General features: G+C 32.2%; 1 protein-coding gene across 2 annotated transcripts; it reads right to left on the bottom strand.

The window, feature by feature from the left end:
- Window positions 1-706: 706 nt before the first annotated feature.
- Window positions 707-6,457, bottom strand: LOC108474087 (calcium-dependent lipid-binding protein-like). 2 transcript variants are annotated; one of them, XM_017775988.2, is made up of 12 exons: window positions 6,103-6,457; window positions 5,849-5,957; window positions 4,814-4,915; window positions 4,315-4,365; window positions 3,749-3,869; window positions 3,306-3,427; window positions 3,051-3,149; window positions 2,555-2,635; window positions 2,359-2,444; window positions 1,980-2,205; window positions 1,519-1,683; window positions 707-1,329 (listed from the first exon to the last, which is right to left on the bottom strand). In XM_017775988.2, exons 2-12 carry the CDS (start codon window positions 5,951-5,953, stop codon window positions 952-954), a joined length of 1,536 nt encoding a protein of 511 aa, XP_017631477.1. In that variant the 5' UTR covers window positions 5,954-5,957; window positions 6,103-6,457; the 3' UTR covers window positions 707-951. The 2 variants fall into 2 exon arrangements, with proteins under 2 accessions (XP_017631477.1, XP_052877815.1); XM_053021855.1 differs by lacking the exons at window positions 4,814-4,915; window positions 5,849-5,957; window positions 6,103-6,457 and having other exon boundaries at window positions 3,749-3,995; window positions 4,315-4,349.
- Between the last annotated feature and the right edge of the window lie 10,754 nt (window positions 6,458-17,211).

Genomic DNA, 17,211 nt, shown 5'->3' with positions numbered 1-17,211 from the left:
AATTCAAATTAAAAACCAATTAAGTCTTAACTTGATTGGGTATGAGTATTGTTGTCAATGTAAGAGGATGTGAATTCACATGTATTGAAGCGCATTGTCCTCCTATTTATGAGTTGGGGGAAGAGTATGAATGATTCTGATTTATGTCTCAAAGCAACTAAAACTGAACCCGCTTTAATTTATCCAACAGATCCAAACTCAAAAAGATCACGTCTCGACAATAACTTCATTCCTTGTTTCATCTTCTGCACCAACATTAATCAACTTTTATTTTTCTGCTTCGCGACGTCAGTGGACTAACAGTAGATTTTAGTGGTGCCAGTCATCTGTGTTAATTGTATAAAACTTGTACCACTGCATTAATTTATAAAAATTAATTAAAATAAGGATCAAATTATACCATGATAACTAAATTTTCAAGTTTTAGTTCAGCGGCATGATTAACAATTGTGGTAACATTTTTCTACCACTTTTTATATTAGACCCAAATCATGAATTTTAGAATGAATCTGTGATTCAACCAATTCAGAGCAATTCACTCAAAAATTGATTAAACTCCTTTGTCCAGACTGGTATATCAACCAGTTCTCCATCAAACTGGCCAGTTTTGGTTCAAACAAGCATGACCCAAACTAAACAAGGAAATAGTAAAACATTTCAGACTGCAATCTGACCACAACTGCAGTGGAGGCGACACACAAGTTACTTGTGATAAATAATCTACTTATTGAAACGATTATTACATATTTAGTTACAAACAAAGATTCGGGTACAGTGGCTAAGCAACTAACGCTATGTTGGAGAATGAACTAATATTTATGAAATTGAATTCCATACTGCTAGAAAGAACACAAGCAAAGAGTAATGAACAAGTATAACCGGTTTTGTAATTAATCATTGCATGTTGCAAGCACTGAAAGGGCCAAATTCACGTGCATCGCCATTGGAAAGTTAAAGTGGCTTTGCACCACCATTTTCATGGATGCTATTCACCGGAGTTGAGCTTCCACTTCTCTTGCTGGAATGCCCCGTAAAGGTCCTGCCCATGAATTTTCCAGCTTTGCTCAGTCCACTCCCAACAGCTCCAAGGCCGCTCCCAACAATCCCAACTCCAGCACCAACACCACTTCCCACGAGTCCAACTCCAGCACCGATACCGGTACCAACCATTCCAACTCCAGATCCAACCAACGAGGCTGCTCCATCAAGTGCATCCATTGTGCTTCCTATAACTCCAGCTTCTTTCAATTTCTTTCTTTCTTCGAGGATCCTCTTTTCTTCCTCTAAAGCAATCAGTTGTTCCTCCTTGTTGAACTGATGGTACAAAAGCTGCATATACAAAATAGATACTATATCAATCAGAAAAGATAAAGAACTAAATCCCTATTCACCATGGTATCACATAAGACATCAAATCTACAAAGATGGAAACAAAGGGCAATATACATGGACTTAATGACATCAGAAGCAACTATCATAATATTAAGATCTAGCACCTAAAAGAACAAAAAGGTGTACCTTAATGGTGCAGTTTCCTCTGTCCTTCTTATCTTTTACTTTAAGTGTATCGAGCGAGGATAGAAGATTCAGAATAATCTCCTTTGGTGTCTCAGGTTCCAATTCAATCAAACGGAATTTTGCAATTCCTAATCTCTTGTCTTGCCCAATGTCCTGGTCAAAAACCTGTTTGAAGCCATAAATAAACATCGCATAAACTAACCATAACGAGTACATATATCATAAAATTAGAATATAAAATGAAGAAAACAAACAATTTTTTTTTCAAAACAAGGGAGGAAGAGGGGACTCTGAACACGGCCACACTATAGAAGATGTACATGAATCCAAGGCAAAATGTCATTCTGTCCAGAAAACTAAAAACTTTCTCAAATTTCAAACTTAGCATGGTATTCAGTAGAAACAAGATTATGAGTTTATGACAGCATATGCAAAGATGAACAGGGAACGTGGTTCAAAACCTCTACAGTTAGTGCCTGTGTCTCTCTATCTTCTGCAATCAACTCAAAAGTTTGATTCCAAACAGGATTCAGGTTGTTGTCGATGACTTTTGTTTTAACCTTGAACAAAGGTCGAATGTATACAACCACATAAGGATCAGACTTTCCAATCATTTCCATGTTCTTCAAATCATTAGCTTTGACTACTGTAACTGTCAGCTTTCCCTCCGGTTTCAGCTCTAATTCACTGTGTAACAAAAGGAGAAATGATAAGCTTATCGAGAAAATCTCGACATTCAAAGTGAACCAAAATAAAGCTAGGGCGTTCTTCTCCCCATAAATTTGCAGTATCACCTCCCACAATGGTGAAACAGCACAGAGACAAAAGTATCAAATTTACCTTGTATCAACTGGTATACCACCAATTGGAACAACAAGTCTATGTGGCCACTGAAGCATGTCTGTGACAATTGTGTTCACAGTATCCTACAAAATACGATAAAAGTGGAACAATCTACTATATTAACGAGTGTATCTAAGAATATCAAAACAATCAAAAGTGTATGAACATGTTCAAGTAAAAACCAAAAACTTACATCAATCATATCTGAAATTCCTGGAATTGCTGTTAAGCTTCCACCAACAGCCTTCAGAGTGTAATCAATTCTAGGCTTGGGCTGTTAGAAAAAAAAGTGAATAATTTCCATGTAAGAAGGTATGATTCATCATGACCATAAATAACTTCCTACTTAACATTCTTTGCAGTTTTGATCGGTCACTTGTACATATCATTTCATAGCATGAATACACATATAAAAAGAGAAGAGTGCTAAATGATGCGAGCTGCGATGCAATCATCTACACTCGTTAAAACCCTAAACGATCTAAAAGAAGAGTGCTAAATGGTGTGAACTGCATTGTACTCATCTATACTTGTAAAACCCTAACTGATCTTACAACATTGCAAGCTACAGGAATCATTCATTGCAAATTAACCAGTTCTTTCTAGAAACATGTGGACAGTTCTATTAACCAAAACATCTGTATAAACACTCGTACACTTGCAATTCATAAATTACTCTAATGGTATACCTCAGAAAGGAGAGCAACGACTACAGCAGAAATACAAGGTATCTCTTCAGCGAGCTGGAAGATGACACGAATAACAGTGAAAACTTGAAGATCCTTTAACTGCATCACAGAACAACAGACTAATAGTAAACAAATCTCGTCTCATAAAATTCCAAGTCCACAGATGGCAAAAGAAATATGGTATAGTATGGTTTCAAACATAATTACATTTAAATTAAATACATGAAAATTGTGGAAGGTTGTTGATGCACCAACCTGAATTGGTATTGAAGCAACAAGTGCTGCTTCAACACCTAAAATTATACTTGGATCACCGCCCCACCGGAAATCAATATCCATTGTGATTTGACCTTTCTTAAGGCTCTGAACACGAATACCTACATTCAATAAGCAACCATGGAGGAAGAAAATGCTTATAAGGAGGATCTCAAAATAGTTCATAAAATTCTAAAAAAATCAACTCGAGCAATAAACTCTAAAAAGTTTCTTTAAGTATATGATTAATATAACTAGGAAGACACGCATATAGATATTATGTCTATCTAGCTTGTGTAAGGACTCCGTAGTACTTGTGAACATGGAAACCACCACTATCTGAAGGAAGTCCATGACAACTGTAATTAAATCTTGCTGCAAGATAAAGCAGTTTTACCAAGTAAAAGCAAGAAAATGAAGTCACATTCTTCATTGAGCCATACCTTCAATCTTGGGAGCAACAGTGCCAAGAGACAATTTGCTAAACTTCAGTGAAGTAATTCCTGGAGGTCGATATTCTTCCAAGAGTGGTTCAACAGATTCTTTGATGACTGCTGATGCTGCCTGAAAATTGAACATCAATAAACCTGCTAGCTCAATACTTTATATAACTAGAATACTCATTACAGAAGCCATTTTAAACTTATAGCAGATACTTCACGCCTCATGAATCTCCCTTTCCAAAGAATTCTGCAAACAGGAAAACTCAATTTGGTTTTTTGAGAATATCTGAAATGCCCTAACGTAAGTTCATATTTATTTACTACCAAAAATGTTTAATTATAATTGCATATAAAACAAGTGAAACTATTTCACTTCGCAAAACATCAAAAGAACTGAATAAGCAGCCTAAATCTAATTTTATTCTAGACTTCAAGTTAAAACCCTCAGTTACACAAAAGCTACAGTGCTATGCTTCTTTGGCTTTCCTAGCACAGCCATTAGTCTCTCTTCAGCCTTCTTGAATAACAGCTCCTATAATTCTAATTGCCAAAAACAAGTAGCTTACCTCTGCTACAGAAGGCCATAATTTGCTCAATTGCTTGTTCAGCCACTTCACCTGAAAGGACCAACCATACCATATGATGGTAAGCAACTATTACACATGTATTAATAACAAAAACATAAGTGCTTTTTCTCTATGCCTAACAAATGAGGTATCTAGTCTTTTTTTGTCCGGTAAAAATTTGTATCTAGCCTGTAAAGATGCATATTTCAGACGGCCACAGTAAAAGTCAATGTTAAGGTATTTCTTCAAGTATAATTGCTCTTCAAGAAAAATAAAATCATTAGTTATTATTAAGTTCGAGGTATACAACAGAAACAAATAATATTTCAAATTTTGTGAGAAGAAAAAAATTTGCACTTAACAAGTGAAATGAGAGATATTTGGTTTTCTTCAGGTTGAATCAAGTGTATACAAGATTCACGTTATATACGCTAAAAAACATAATAGCCTATGAGAATGTTAACAGGAATACTAATTAATCTGACACCACTACACTAACCTGTTCATAGACAGGAAAAGATATCCATTCAGGAAAATTATCGCCGCAAATTTTCTTAAGATCATCCCTGTTGAGAGCTCCAAGAACTTTTATATCAGCGGCCTGCCAAAGAAGACAAATATAGTGATTAATGGGCATCCAAAAGGTTGAAATATCTGAAAGTTAAAAGATGAAGTAGTCACAAGAACTAAATAACCCTGGTGAACAGTTCAGCATCCATAAAGGCCAACTAAAATGTAGATCCATTACCTAACTGACAAGGCAAGAGAAATATGTTTATCCCACATTTTCACATCAAACATTCAAACAAATGATAAATTAAAACACAAGCCATGAGAACATTGTACAGTAATAGGCATTGAAGAAGATACTGTAAAACCACCAGAAAATGATAAATTTCTTGTTACTGCCCAGTGCCCCCTCGGTATAATGAGATTTTAAATGAGAATGGCGTATTAGTATTTTTTATTTTTATTTTTAAATCCTCCTCCTAGAAGATGCTTCAGCCAACACACGGTTCCTTCATGAACATCCGAAATTAAACTTCAACAACTAACTTAATCTATTTATAAAAGTTGCAAAGCAACTATAAAGCTATTGCCTAACTTTAGTTCAAAATACAGCACTATTCTGGCCATGTTGGTTTAGGCATGACTCAATTTGATGTTCACTACTTTCCACCGGCCTTAAATGATAATATAGCAACTGCTTTAATGCTCTGCACAATTTTCAACTCAGCCGACTCTTAAATTCCAACCTCCTCCTACACTACAAAATTTAAGGGCACTATTAAAACTACAGTTAGAAAACAAAAGAATCAAAGCGAACAGTTGAAAACATGGCCACAGCTGATTTGTAATACAAGGGAAATTAAAATGAATTTACTCAAACCAGTTTTCAACAACTTTTTAGATTTATTTTTTTTAGAAACTCATTTGAACAATTAACGGAACTAGCAAAATTAACAAGAAGTTTGACGAACTGCGATCCATTAAATTGAAGGAATAAGAAACAGAGATAGGCAAAGTAGCATACCTTGGCGATTCTCTTGGTGCTTCGGTACCTCATCATATGACGCCAGCCAGCCATCAATGAAATCCCGAAGATTATCCCCAGAAAAATCCCCGAAATCAGCCCCATTTTCCTGGAATCCAACAGAAATATCTTCAGGAAACAAATAAAAAGAACTCCAAGATGTACAAATAAAGTAGTGACCGTAGAGCGAAGGAAAGGAAACTAAGTCAAAATGAAAATTGGGGATCGAACAAGAGAGAGGAAAACGAATTTACGTTGAGAAAACTTGGATTCTTCTTCTCTTCTTTGAAAAGCTTACTCCAAATTATTCGGAAACAGTGATTTAATATCTCCTCTGCGTAGGAGAAAAAACAGTGATCGTTTTTTTCTTTTGGTTCAAATATAAAAAACGCCTCTATCAAACAAATTGGATGAGGGCGTTGGGACAGGAAAGAACAATGAAAAGTCAAAAGATTGAAGGATTCAAGTTATGTAGGCCATGGCTGGACTGGATGAGAATCAATGAAAGAGAAGAGACAATAGAGAGACTCATTTCTTTGCTTTTAAAAATGTTCCGCATTGAATTTTCTCGTGTACTTCTATATACGCGTCTGTCGGTTTTGTTTTCTGTAATAATTATTTAGATGAGAAATAAATTAAATAAATATCTACCGGGCGTGATTTCCAAATAACCGAATTTTGTATTTTCATTTTATACAGTGCAGGAAGTTTTTTAAATTAGGCGAGTGAATTTTTTTATTAGTGCCTACTTTTCTAATATCCATAAAAATATATGAAAATATATTTTTAATTTAGATTTTTAATTAATGGACCAATAGAATTAAAATGGCCGCAAAGCCGGGTCTTGGTTTAATGGGTTTATTATTTTAATAACATTGACAATTAATTAAATAAATAATTTTCCTAAAACATAAATATTTTATATGTGAATGTATTAAAAATTACTGAAAATTAGGGTAGGGATTAAAATTTGCTATTGATACCTAAATGACATGAATTAGATTTCTTAGTCCTTTTCCTCTTTTCCAACTTTGTATGATAAAAATGCATTGAAAACTAATACATAAAACAAAAGTACTGGTTATGGAAAAAGTTTGCCCTATGAATCTAGTTTTTTTTTTTTCCAAACACTATGATCTAGTTTAAAAGGAAATGTTATTATTTGTTTTTTATATTTAAATATATTATGAAAAGTAAAAGGGATAATTAGAGTGAAAAGAGATTTGAAAAGATAAAACTTAAAATGTAACAAAAATATTAAAAATATTTTGCGCTTGGTAAAAATAGAAAATTTGAAATAAAATTATTCGTTTTGTATTCATTACTGGATAGAGTTAAAAATATATAATTTTGATCTAACATTTGAGTCTTTTTAATTCGATCTTTCATCATTTTAGTTTGGGTAAACTCCTTAGTTGGTTATTTAATTTTTAGGACGATTTTATTTTATTCACTTAAGCGTTAAATCTCTAATCGCGGTTAATTGTACACACCACATCATGTTTGCACATTCATTTTGGTCACCCGAATTTTAGTTTGTTTTTATTTTAGTCACCCAAAAAACATCTTTTTAAATTATTGATCGAAGTAAAAAAAATAGAAACTAAAATAATACACAAAAATATCAAACTGTACTTGTTTATCTCATTACCAAAAATTTAATTATTTGAAGGTATAAAATAAAATCTACCAAAAATGTTTGAAATTTTAATCCAAACAAGCCTAAAGTAATCTATTCACTTTTTTATCCTACTTAAAATGTTCAAATTTTAAAACATACAACTACAAAATTGACTGTCCATGAAATTAAAAAAATCATTTCATCATTTGAAGGTTTAGATATAATTATATAAAAATTATCTAAAAACTCTTTAATTAAAATAAATTACATAATTAAAAAACGTTTTAATTCTTTTTCTTAATGTTACAAGAAATTGATCCTTGACCGAAGGTAAAAGATCAGCATTATCACATGCCTATTGGCAAAAAATATTTTAGTCATTCTTCTTTAAATTTGTACCTTTTTCATGAATAAAATATAACTTATGTTGTGCAATATTTAGTTAGAATAAGAAAAAAAACATAAAATAAAAGGTTAAGAAATCATGAAATATAGAGATAGAGTGTGTTAAAGAAAAGTAAGATATTATATGTAATTTATAATCTATGTTTATTGCATAGAGTAATAAAAATTTAATGTTCTTAAAATTTTGAATTAAAGTGTCATAAATACCAATTCAACTTATTCTATATTTAATTGGAAATTAATAAGATTTTCATATATTTAAAAAAAAATATATATATATATATATATGTTATTGTTAATATTTAAATACGTGGATTTAAACTTTGAAAATTATTATTTTTCTATTTATAGATAGTTGAATTTATTTTTAAAAAAAAAGTGAGATAAAAATATAACTTGCAGATTAAAAGAAGAGAATAAAAGGCCTGTGGACCAATGCTCTAATGGCTTTGGATGAAAAAGCTTTTCTCTTTTGGGACAATCACAGGCGTACACCGGGGTAAATATTTACGCAAAGATTTCTCCTCCTGTTCGACTCTTTTTATCCATCTTCTGTTTCTTTGGTAAGCCAGGTTTCACAATTTAAAACTTGTTGGTCGGCGGAGATGTTTTGCAGTCTCACCAAAAAAAAATTATATTATAATTACACTAAAATCTCATACCATTCAGAAAAAATAATAATATTAATATAATTTTAAAATTATATCAAAATCTCTAACAATATGTAATACTAATTTTTCTAACGCTTATGAAAATTTCTATATTTATAATTAAAGCGTTAAAGATTTTGATACATATTTTTCCAAACGATAAAATTTTGGTGGTTTGTGGGATCGTATTGATTTTAAAATTTTAAAGCTAGTATTGAAAATGGCGAATATTTTTAATTTGAAATAAAAAGGTATGTTATTTTGGATTTTATATTTTAAGGGCATAATGATAATTTTAATTTTTAATGTTTATAATTTTTGTCAATTTGACTCTTATTTTATTTTTCAGCTAAATTTAATCCTCAAGCTTTTAAAAAGTGTCTAATTTGATCATTAATCTTTAAAAAAAAAAAGTCAAATTCTTGTTTTTTAATCCTCAGGCTTTTCTTACGATTCCACGAATAATCTAAAGTTCCAGGTGTGTAAGAGTTATCCATTAAGATTTCAAAATAAGTCATTCCAGTTGATCTGTTGATTATAGCATTCGGCGATTTTGTTGTAATAATGAATTGATTAACTAAGCATAATGTGATCTTGGACTACCATAAAAAGAAGCTATCTACTCAGAGTTATGAAGGCAAGATTATTGAAGTTAAAGGTATGAAATCGAGTGATTCCACTCGTACCATTTCATTGGTTCGAGCTAATAAGCTTTTGAATCAAGGCTGTGAGGCATATATGAGCTATGTTGTAACACCCCCTACCCGTATCCGTCGCTGGAACAGAGTACGAGGCATTACCGAGGAGTACAAAACACTTACAGATAATTTAAATATATTTTCATAACAACTTGTCTCGATTTCATACTATTTCATATTTAAGCTTTACTCACCAAAGTATTTGAAATATCATCTTTATGCAAATAGCACACATGAGGTACATAATTCCATAGTTAAGAATGAACACATTTATCAAACATATTCCACATTCATATATCAATATCTTACATTTTCATATTTCAATAACCGTCATTTTTCTTGTTTTTCAGATAATTATGTGTAACCATTGATAAGCATGTAATTCACTGTTTCTTCCTGTCAATCACAATTTCAAATGACAAATTCGTGTGAATCAGCTCAACCTCATTAGGTGTTTAAATTCTGTTACTTTGATTCACATACTCATAATTTATTACTTTGATTCACATACTCATAATTTACTAACATATCCTGCCAAACACAATTTCTGAATGATAAAATCACATAATTGAGCTCAATAATAATAATGATAACATTACTTACATTTCTTTTTCCACATGTTACATTTACGACTTACCAACTTGTCCATCCAAAGAATAGCTTACAGATTTGAGTACATCGTGATCTGAAGCCCGAAATCTAACTGAAGCACATAAGTGCTAAACGGAAGCCCGGAGGCTAACTGAAGCTCATCAGAGCTGAATTGAAACCCCAAAAGGGTTAACTGAAACTCATATGAGTTAACAGAAGCTCATAAGAGCAAAACAGAAAGCAAACACGAGAATTCGCAACAAATGCTGAATCTCGGTTTACTTGGGTAATTTACAATCAATTCATCTTTTTCACTGAAAGATTGTACTCATTTCCTGCATTCCGTTCCTCCGAAATTCTCAGTTTAATTTCATAACTTTTGTACATAATTTACTTATTTTCAACAATTAACATACATAAATATTAATCACCATTCATAAAATAATATTGAAATTTAATAATATTAACAATTGGTCACTAAATTTAGTTATATAAACTCACAAGTTCGATTTTTGTATTATAGTGATAATCATAATTTCATAATAAATATTCTAAATAAAACATTATATCGTTTCTAATTCAACACTTATCGATTATAATCGGGCATGTGATCAATTTATACACGAGTCATTCATATATTTTTGTATATTTTCCTCCTCCTCCTCTCCATCCATATCCTTAGTATAAACAACACACTTGTAGGTAACATTATCTATAATTTTCACTATCTACTTATGTGAATATTCAAGCTATCCATCTGTGTCATAGTCACTAAATTATTTTTTATCTTGAGCTACAGAACTCCAAATTAAGATCCATAAATTTTCCCAGAAACTAGATTCATATATCTTCTTACAATAAAATTTTCATAATTTTTGGTTGGGCCGATTAATACAGTTTATTCATTGAAGTCTCCGTTGTTCTGCTGTCTGGCAGCTCCGACCCTTCTTCACTAAAAATTAATTATCTCCTGGTACAGGATTCGAATGATGTTTCCGTTTGTTTCTCTTGAAAATAGACTCATTCAGTATTCTAAACATATAAATTTAAGCCCCTAATTATTTTTATCCAATTTTTTATGATTTTACAAAGTCAGAACAGGGGAACCCGAAATCATTCTGACCTTGTCTCACAAAATTTATCATATCTCATGATTTACAATTCCATTGCTTACATTATTTCTTCTATAAGAAACTAGACTCAATAATCTTTAATTTCATATTTTATTCATCCTCTAATTCCATTTCTAAAATTTTTGGTGATTTTTCAAAGTTAGACTACTGCTGCTGTCCAAAACAGTTTTAGTGCAAAATGTTGATTTCCATTTTGCCCCAAATTTCACAATTCATACAATTCAGTCCTTGCTCAATTAACCCCTCAATTAAGATAATTTTCTCAATTAATACTTTTCCTAAACATTATAAGTTATTTCATAACTATTGAAATTCAGAATTTCCACATAAAACTCTAACTTCAAACTATTTTACAATTAGGTCCCAAACATTCACTTTCTATTCAATTCTTACAATAAAATCAACATATAAACAATTTAAAACTCTAATTCCATGCCAAATCATCATATACTTCCAGCACATATGTATAGAAACTTTCAATTTCTTTCATAGAATCAAAAACTAATGAATTCAACAATAGGACCTAGTTGTAAAAGTCATAAAAACACAAAAATTTCAAGAAATAATCAATAATTGAACTTACTTGAAGTAAAAATATGAAAAAAAAGCTTATTAGAACTCTTCCATGGCATTTTCCTGATGAGAATGCAGAAAAATAAAGAGAAATCTAGATAATTCCAATTTAGTCCTGGCTTTATTAAGTAAATTTTGTAATTTTCCAATTTTGCCCTTAATTCTCCTTATTTTCTTGCTGATTTCATGCCCTTTCCGTCCAGCCCAAATATACTTTGGGTCTATTTTCCTTTTAAACCCTCTTTCTTTTATCAATTAAGCTATTTAATCATTTCCTACAATTTTGCATTTGATACAATTTAGTCCTTTTGCTCAATTAACTATCAAAACTTTAAAATTTCTTGACGAAACTTTAATACTAACATATTAACACTCCATAAATATTTATAAAAATATTTATGGCTCGATTTAAAATTATCGAGGTCTCGATACCTCATTTTCGATTCTAATTATTTTAATATTTATTTTAGTACACTATTCACTATTTCAAAATTTTTCCTAACTTCACATTTAATTTATACTCACTAAATTAATAATATTTTCTACTCATTTGTCGGATTTAGTGATCTCGAATCACCGTTCGACACCAATTAAAATTAGGTTGTTACATATGTTATTAACTCAATTCATATGAAAGCAAGATAGGTAAGATCCTGATAGTATGCAAAATTTCGTATGTGTTCTTCAAAGTTGCCGAAATACCTTTTGATTGTGAAGTTGAATTTGCAATTGAAGTTTACCGGATATAGCTCTAGTGTTTATTGATCCTTATCATATGGCGTCAGTGAAGTTGAAAGAGCTAAAAGTTCAATTGCAAGATCTTTTAGACCGGGCCTTTATATGTCCCAATATATCGCCTTTGGAAACTCCAGTGTTATTTATATATATATATATATATATATAAAGATAGGTCGATGTAGTTTGTATTGTTGTGGCCTTGTTTTTTTATCTTGAGCTCTATTTGATTAATAGGGGTTCTGAGCTAAAAATTGCTTAAGGTACCCCTTCCGAGTTGCAGTTACAATAGCATTCTTTAAATGTACACATTGCTCAATTTGATTCATTTAAGCATTATGGTATCTGCAATGAAGGTTGGAGTTGTTGTGATGTTGGCTGGGTGGAAGATGTGGGGTCATTTCAAGAATTCCCTAGTATTTTACCTAGTCGGATATCTAGGTTAGAGAACAATTGAGCTTATGATGAGTCCTAAATTGATTGTTCGGGGCTCGAAGTCGCTAGTCCTTGGCCTCCTCTATTGTTCACCCACTCCCAATTTCTTTGGTTTGTTGGCTTGTGATGTTCATATCCATGCCGACCTACCCCTAGGTTGGTCATTAGCTGCTAATAGCCTTAAAATCTTTTAGAGGCGATTACCAAGGAAGGTTGATTTTACATGGTACTGGGGTAGAAGTATCGGCACGAACTTTCTCAATTTTATTTCATTTTGGAAACTTATGTATCATTTCAGAAAGACGAGAGAGTTTACTTAGTGCATTCTCAATGAAGATGTACCTCAGTTGTTGATGGGTGGTTCCAACAATAAAGGCTTGAATGACCTATTCATATGTGACCCATTTTGTAACCATGGTGACAACATTGAAACATCACACATAATCACGAAAGGATTCGTTTGCTCCTTAGCAGATAGTCATTAGATAAGATGAATAATACTGAAATGTCTTGTTAGACAGAAAAAGACTTGTGAATTGCCTGACTAGCTGTTTGAAAGAGTGAATGGATCCTCGGGGCAACAACAAGTACCACTATTGAGTTGTTTGCAAGAGGGTCATAGAGAAGGCCCTACACTGCTCCACCAAATGTTTTTAGTATATTCATATGATTATTATATCTAGCCAGATGGTCTTTCAAATCCCCCAACCAATTGTAAACAAACTTTGGAAACTTGAAGGATGTTGAGATATGGTTTTCAAATACTTCTGAGATTAATGGTTTGTTGGAGTAATTCCAAAAAGTTTCTTCTGTTTTTACCCCCTTTTACTTCTTGCATTAGCTCTACTCTGAATGCTCTAAGTTGTTCTTCTATAAAGACATTGTTGTTACCATAGGAACGTTGGGATATTGTTAAGAGGTCGACATTATTCCTATGAAGGTTTTCCAAATTTTTGCATCGCGTTTTCCACAAAGGGTGGACTAAGCTTCATCCTATTGGTGAGTTGGGTTCTCCCATCTTGGGTAGCTCTTAATTCAACGACAAGCTATTTATTCTAGGCATTCCTTTGATCAACGACGCGCTGTTGTTCTTATTGCTACTAGAAGTGGCGCTCTTACTGAGAAAACTACTATTCTAAATGTTGTCGTTTTCCCTGTGTTTCTGAGTCATGGGGTTGAAGACCCAATGCTTATTGGTGAAAACACTGGTTTACAAAGGTGAAGTCACGGTTGGTGGAGTCGTTGTGGTTGTGAGGTAAGTTATGGCTTCTTGCAAAAAATAAGTTATTTGATCTAAGAGTCCAATGTTAGAAAAATTCAATTTGAAAATGGTTTTCTGTTACAATGAAAAATTAAAAATTTAAAAAACGAGTCGATTTGTGATATTTATGGCAACAAAATTTTCTCAAAAAGTACTTTTATTTTGTACGAGATGGATCCCGATGAAAAATATTTTTTTTACTTTCAGTACGAGCGTAAATATCTCTCTCAATAGAAAATGGAAAAATTGTTATTCTCGATAAATAGAATTTATACTTCAAAATAAATTCTCACTATTTCTAAGAAGAATAGCAATATCTTAAAGTTGTATGTTTTTAGCTTACTATAGCCATCTATTTATAGGGAGAAATAGAAGAATCCTAGTTGAATTAGTAGAATACAAATAATATTTATGACCGTTATCGCCCGAGCATAATAAAAGCAATTTTATAAATCAATTTAAATGTGCGGTTTTGACTGTAAGTGGACAATGTCAGTTGTAATATCTGTAGCACCAATGGAACACTAGAGCATTCCAATGATCAAACCCAAATGATTGCCGATAAATTTTTTTGTCATGTTAATTACAAGTTAAACAATTACTAATCTAATAAAGTCGGAAATTATTAGTGCAAATTCAAATGAAATAATATTTAAGCTATATCTAAATCAACAAAAAAAATACTAAACTAACTTTTTTTCTTTTTATTGGGATTAATTCAAATGGATTGAAATGATGGTTGAATGATTATTGGATTACTAACTAAGCTAACAAATCTATGATGATTATATTGTTTGTCACTCCTAGTTAGGAATCTCCTCTCGATCTCATCCTAAACTAAAAATACCAACTAAGCCCTTCTCTTGGTCTCACTTAGGCATATAGATCTCCTTTCAGGTCTCACTATTCGCATAAGTGTACCAAAGTCCTACATGATATAGTCACCTCTTGGTATCATCTATTTAAATCTTTCATCGAGGCGCCAGTTCTAGTGTAATATGTAATTTAATACACTTGAACAAACAATCAATCAAAGCATAGATAATAACTTAGCCAAGTAACTCACACATCTATCAACTAATAAAATATTTCAACACATGATTAAACTTAATTTCCTCACAAGCATTTTGACAAACACATAGTAAGCATAAAATATAAAAGATAAGGTTGAGAAAATGCTCATTAATAGATAAAATTCAATGAAGCTCAAACGTTTAATACATTTCACTTCACAATGTTCCAACAAAAAAGAAGAAATAAAAACACCACAATAAAAATAAAAAGAAAAGAAAACCTAAACTAAACCCTAAGCTATGAGCATTGAACTATGAAACTAATGAAAAATGTTCAACCATCAAATTTGAAAACAAAGGCTTATAAAGATGTATTTATAGTCTATTAATATTGACCATTATGGCCTTAAATAAAAAATAGACTTAAGCTTATTGGACATAAAATTGCCCCTACAGTTTTTTCACCCGTCAGTGTAACACCCCTTACCTGTGTCCGACGCCGGGACAGGGTACAAGGTATTATCGGACTTAAACATAACCAATCATACAAAATCGGGCAATAAAATTTTATTCAATTTAAAACCATTCATACACTTGCATATCGTCCCCTATACGGGCCCACGAGGCCCAAAACATGCATTGGAAGTGGTTCAGGACTAAACCGAAAACTTTGAAAAACTCAGAAAATTTTTCATCAAAACAGGGTTACACGCCTGCGTGCCTTGGGACACACCGTGTAGGTAGCCGTGTGGTCACACACGTCCGTGTCCTCAGCTCGTGTAACTCTCTATTTATGATGTCATGCACGATTTGGGGTCACACGCCGTTGTCCCGGTCATCCCTTCACACGGCCGCTTTCTCTAGGTAGTGGCCAAGAAAATGGTTATTTATCGAGTCATTTGCCACCCTCATTTGCACACTCACATACACACTTTCAATGGCACAATTAAGCTACCAACACAACCATGATCAAGGCTTAAACATAAATACTTATTCACAAGATTAACTTAAGGTCACTTTCATAGTGATCATGAACTCATAATATCATGAAGCCAATGCTTATAAACTTTACGTATATACTTGTACGAACTCATAACACAGTCATATCCTTTCACATCATTGACATAATCTTTGAATTACTCGTTGAACCGCTTGGAATGCTAAAGGATACTCGAGAATCACATACACATAGTAAGATGCCAATGCCATATCCCAGATATGGTCTTACATGAGATCACATATATCGATGTAACATATATCGAGAATCACATACACATATATCGATGTCTCATATCGATGCCATGTCCTAGACATGGTCTTACACGAAATCACATATCGATGCCATATCTCTGATATGGTCTTACACAAAATCACACAACCCTAATGTCATGACATTTGTATCCTATCTATTCCTAAGGTTCAACCGGGAATTTTACCACATCGAATCTTCATCGAACGTATTCATAAAAATAATTAAATAATTCATGCAATATCAATATTAAATGCATAATATAAAGTTGCATTATTTACACACGAACTTACCTCTATACCAAAAATGGTAAAAATGACCTAACCGTCAAATACCCGTTTTCCCTCGTTCTAGGCCCGAATTGTAACACTCCTTACCCGAGACTGTTTACAGAATCGAGCACGAGGCATTACTAAACTTAATCTATCACTTAAATAGTTTTAAATTGTTTATTTAAGCTTTTCGGAATGTGTTGCCATTCTCGTCGTAGTCGCTTAAAATTCATATCTTGAGTTCAAACTCAAAATTAAGATCGTAAATTTTTCCTGAAACTAGACTCATATATCTATCTACTAATTTTTTCATAGATTTTGACTTGGCCAATTAGTACAGTTTATTAGTTAAAGTTTCCCTGTTTCAAAACTCGATCTGCACTAACCTCTTCTTACTACGAACCATGTTTCTTCCTGTACAAAATTCATATCACTAAGACGTTTGTTTCTCTTAAAACTAGACTCAACAAGGATTATAACCATATAAAGTACACCTTCTAATTAGTTTTGTACAATTTATGGTGAATTTCCAAAGTTGAAACAGGGGATCCAAAAATTGCTCTGACCCTATTTCACTAAAACTCAGATATATCATAAAATATAATACCTTTACCTATTTTGCTTATTCCATAAGAAAATAGACATAATAAGCTTTAATTTCATATATTATTCATCTTCAAACTATGTTTCTACAATTTTTAGTGATTTTTAAAAGTTATGTCATTTC

This window comes from Gossypium arboreum, chromosome 11 (genome assembly GCF_025698485.1).
Source record: "Gossypium arboreum isolate Shixiya-1 chromosome 11, ASM2569848v2, whole genome shotgun sequence".
Lineage (NCBI taxonomy): Eukaryota > Viridiplantae > Streptophyta > Magnoliopsida > Malvales > Malvaceae > Gossypium > Gossypium arboreum.
This window is presented reverse-complemented; position numbering and strand designations above follow the sequence as displayed.

What these genes read in the sequence shown, in the direction of transcription:
- LOC108474087 (XM_017775988.2), bottom strand. Translation starts at nt 5,953, where the DNA reads ATGGGGCTGATTTCGGGGATTTTTCTGGGGATAATCTTCGGGATTTCA. An exon ending in TTGCTTCAATACCAATTCAG is followed by an intron (nt 3,150 to 3,305) that starts GTTGGTGCATCA and finishes TCTGTGATGCAG; the next exon opens with TTAAAGGATCTTCAAGTTTT. An exon ending in GAATTTCAGATATGATTGAT is followed by an intron (nt 2,445 to 2,554) that starts GTAAGTTTTTGG and finishes CGTATTTTGTAG; the next exon opens with GATACTGTGAACACAATTGT.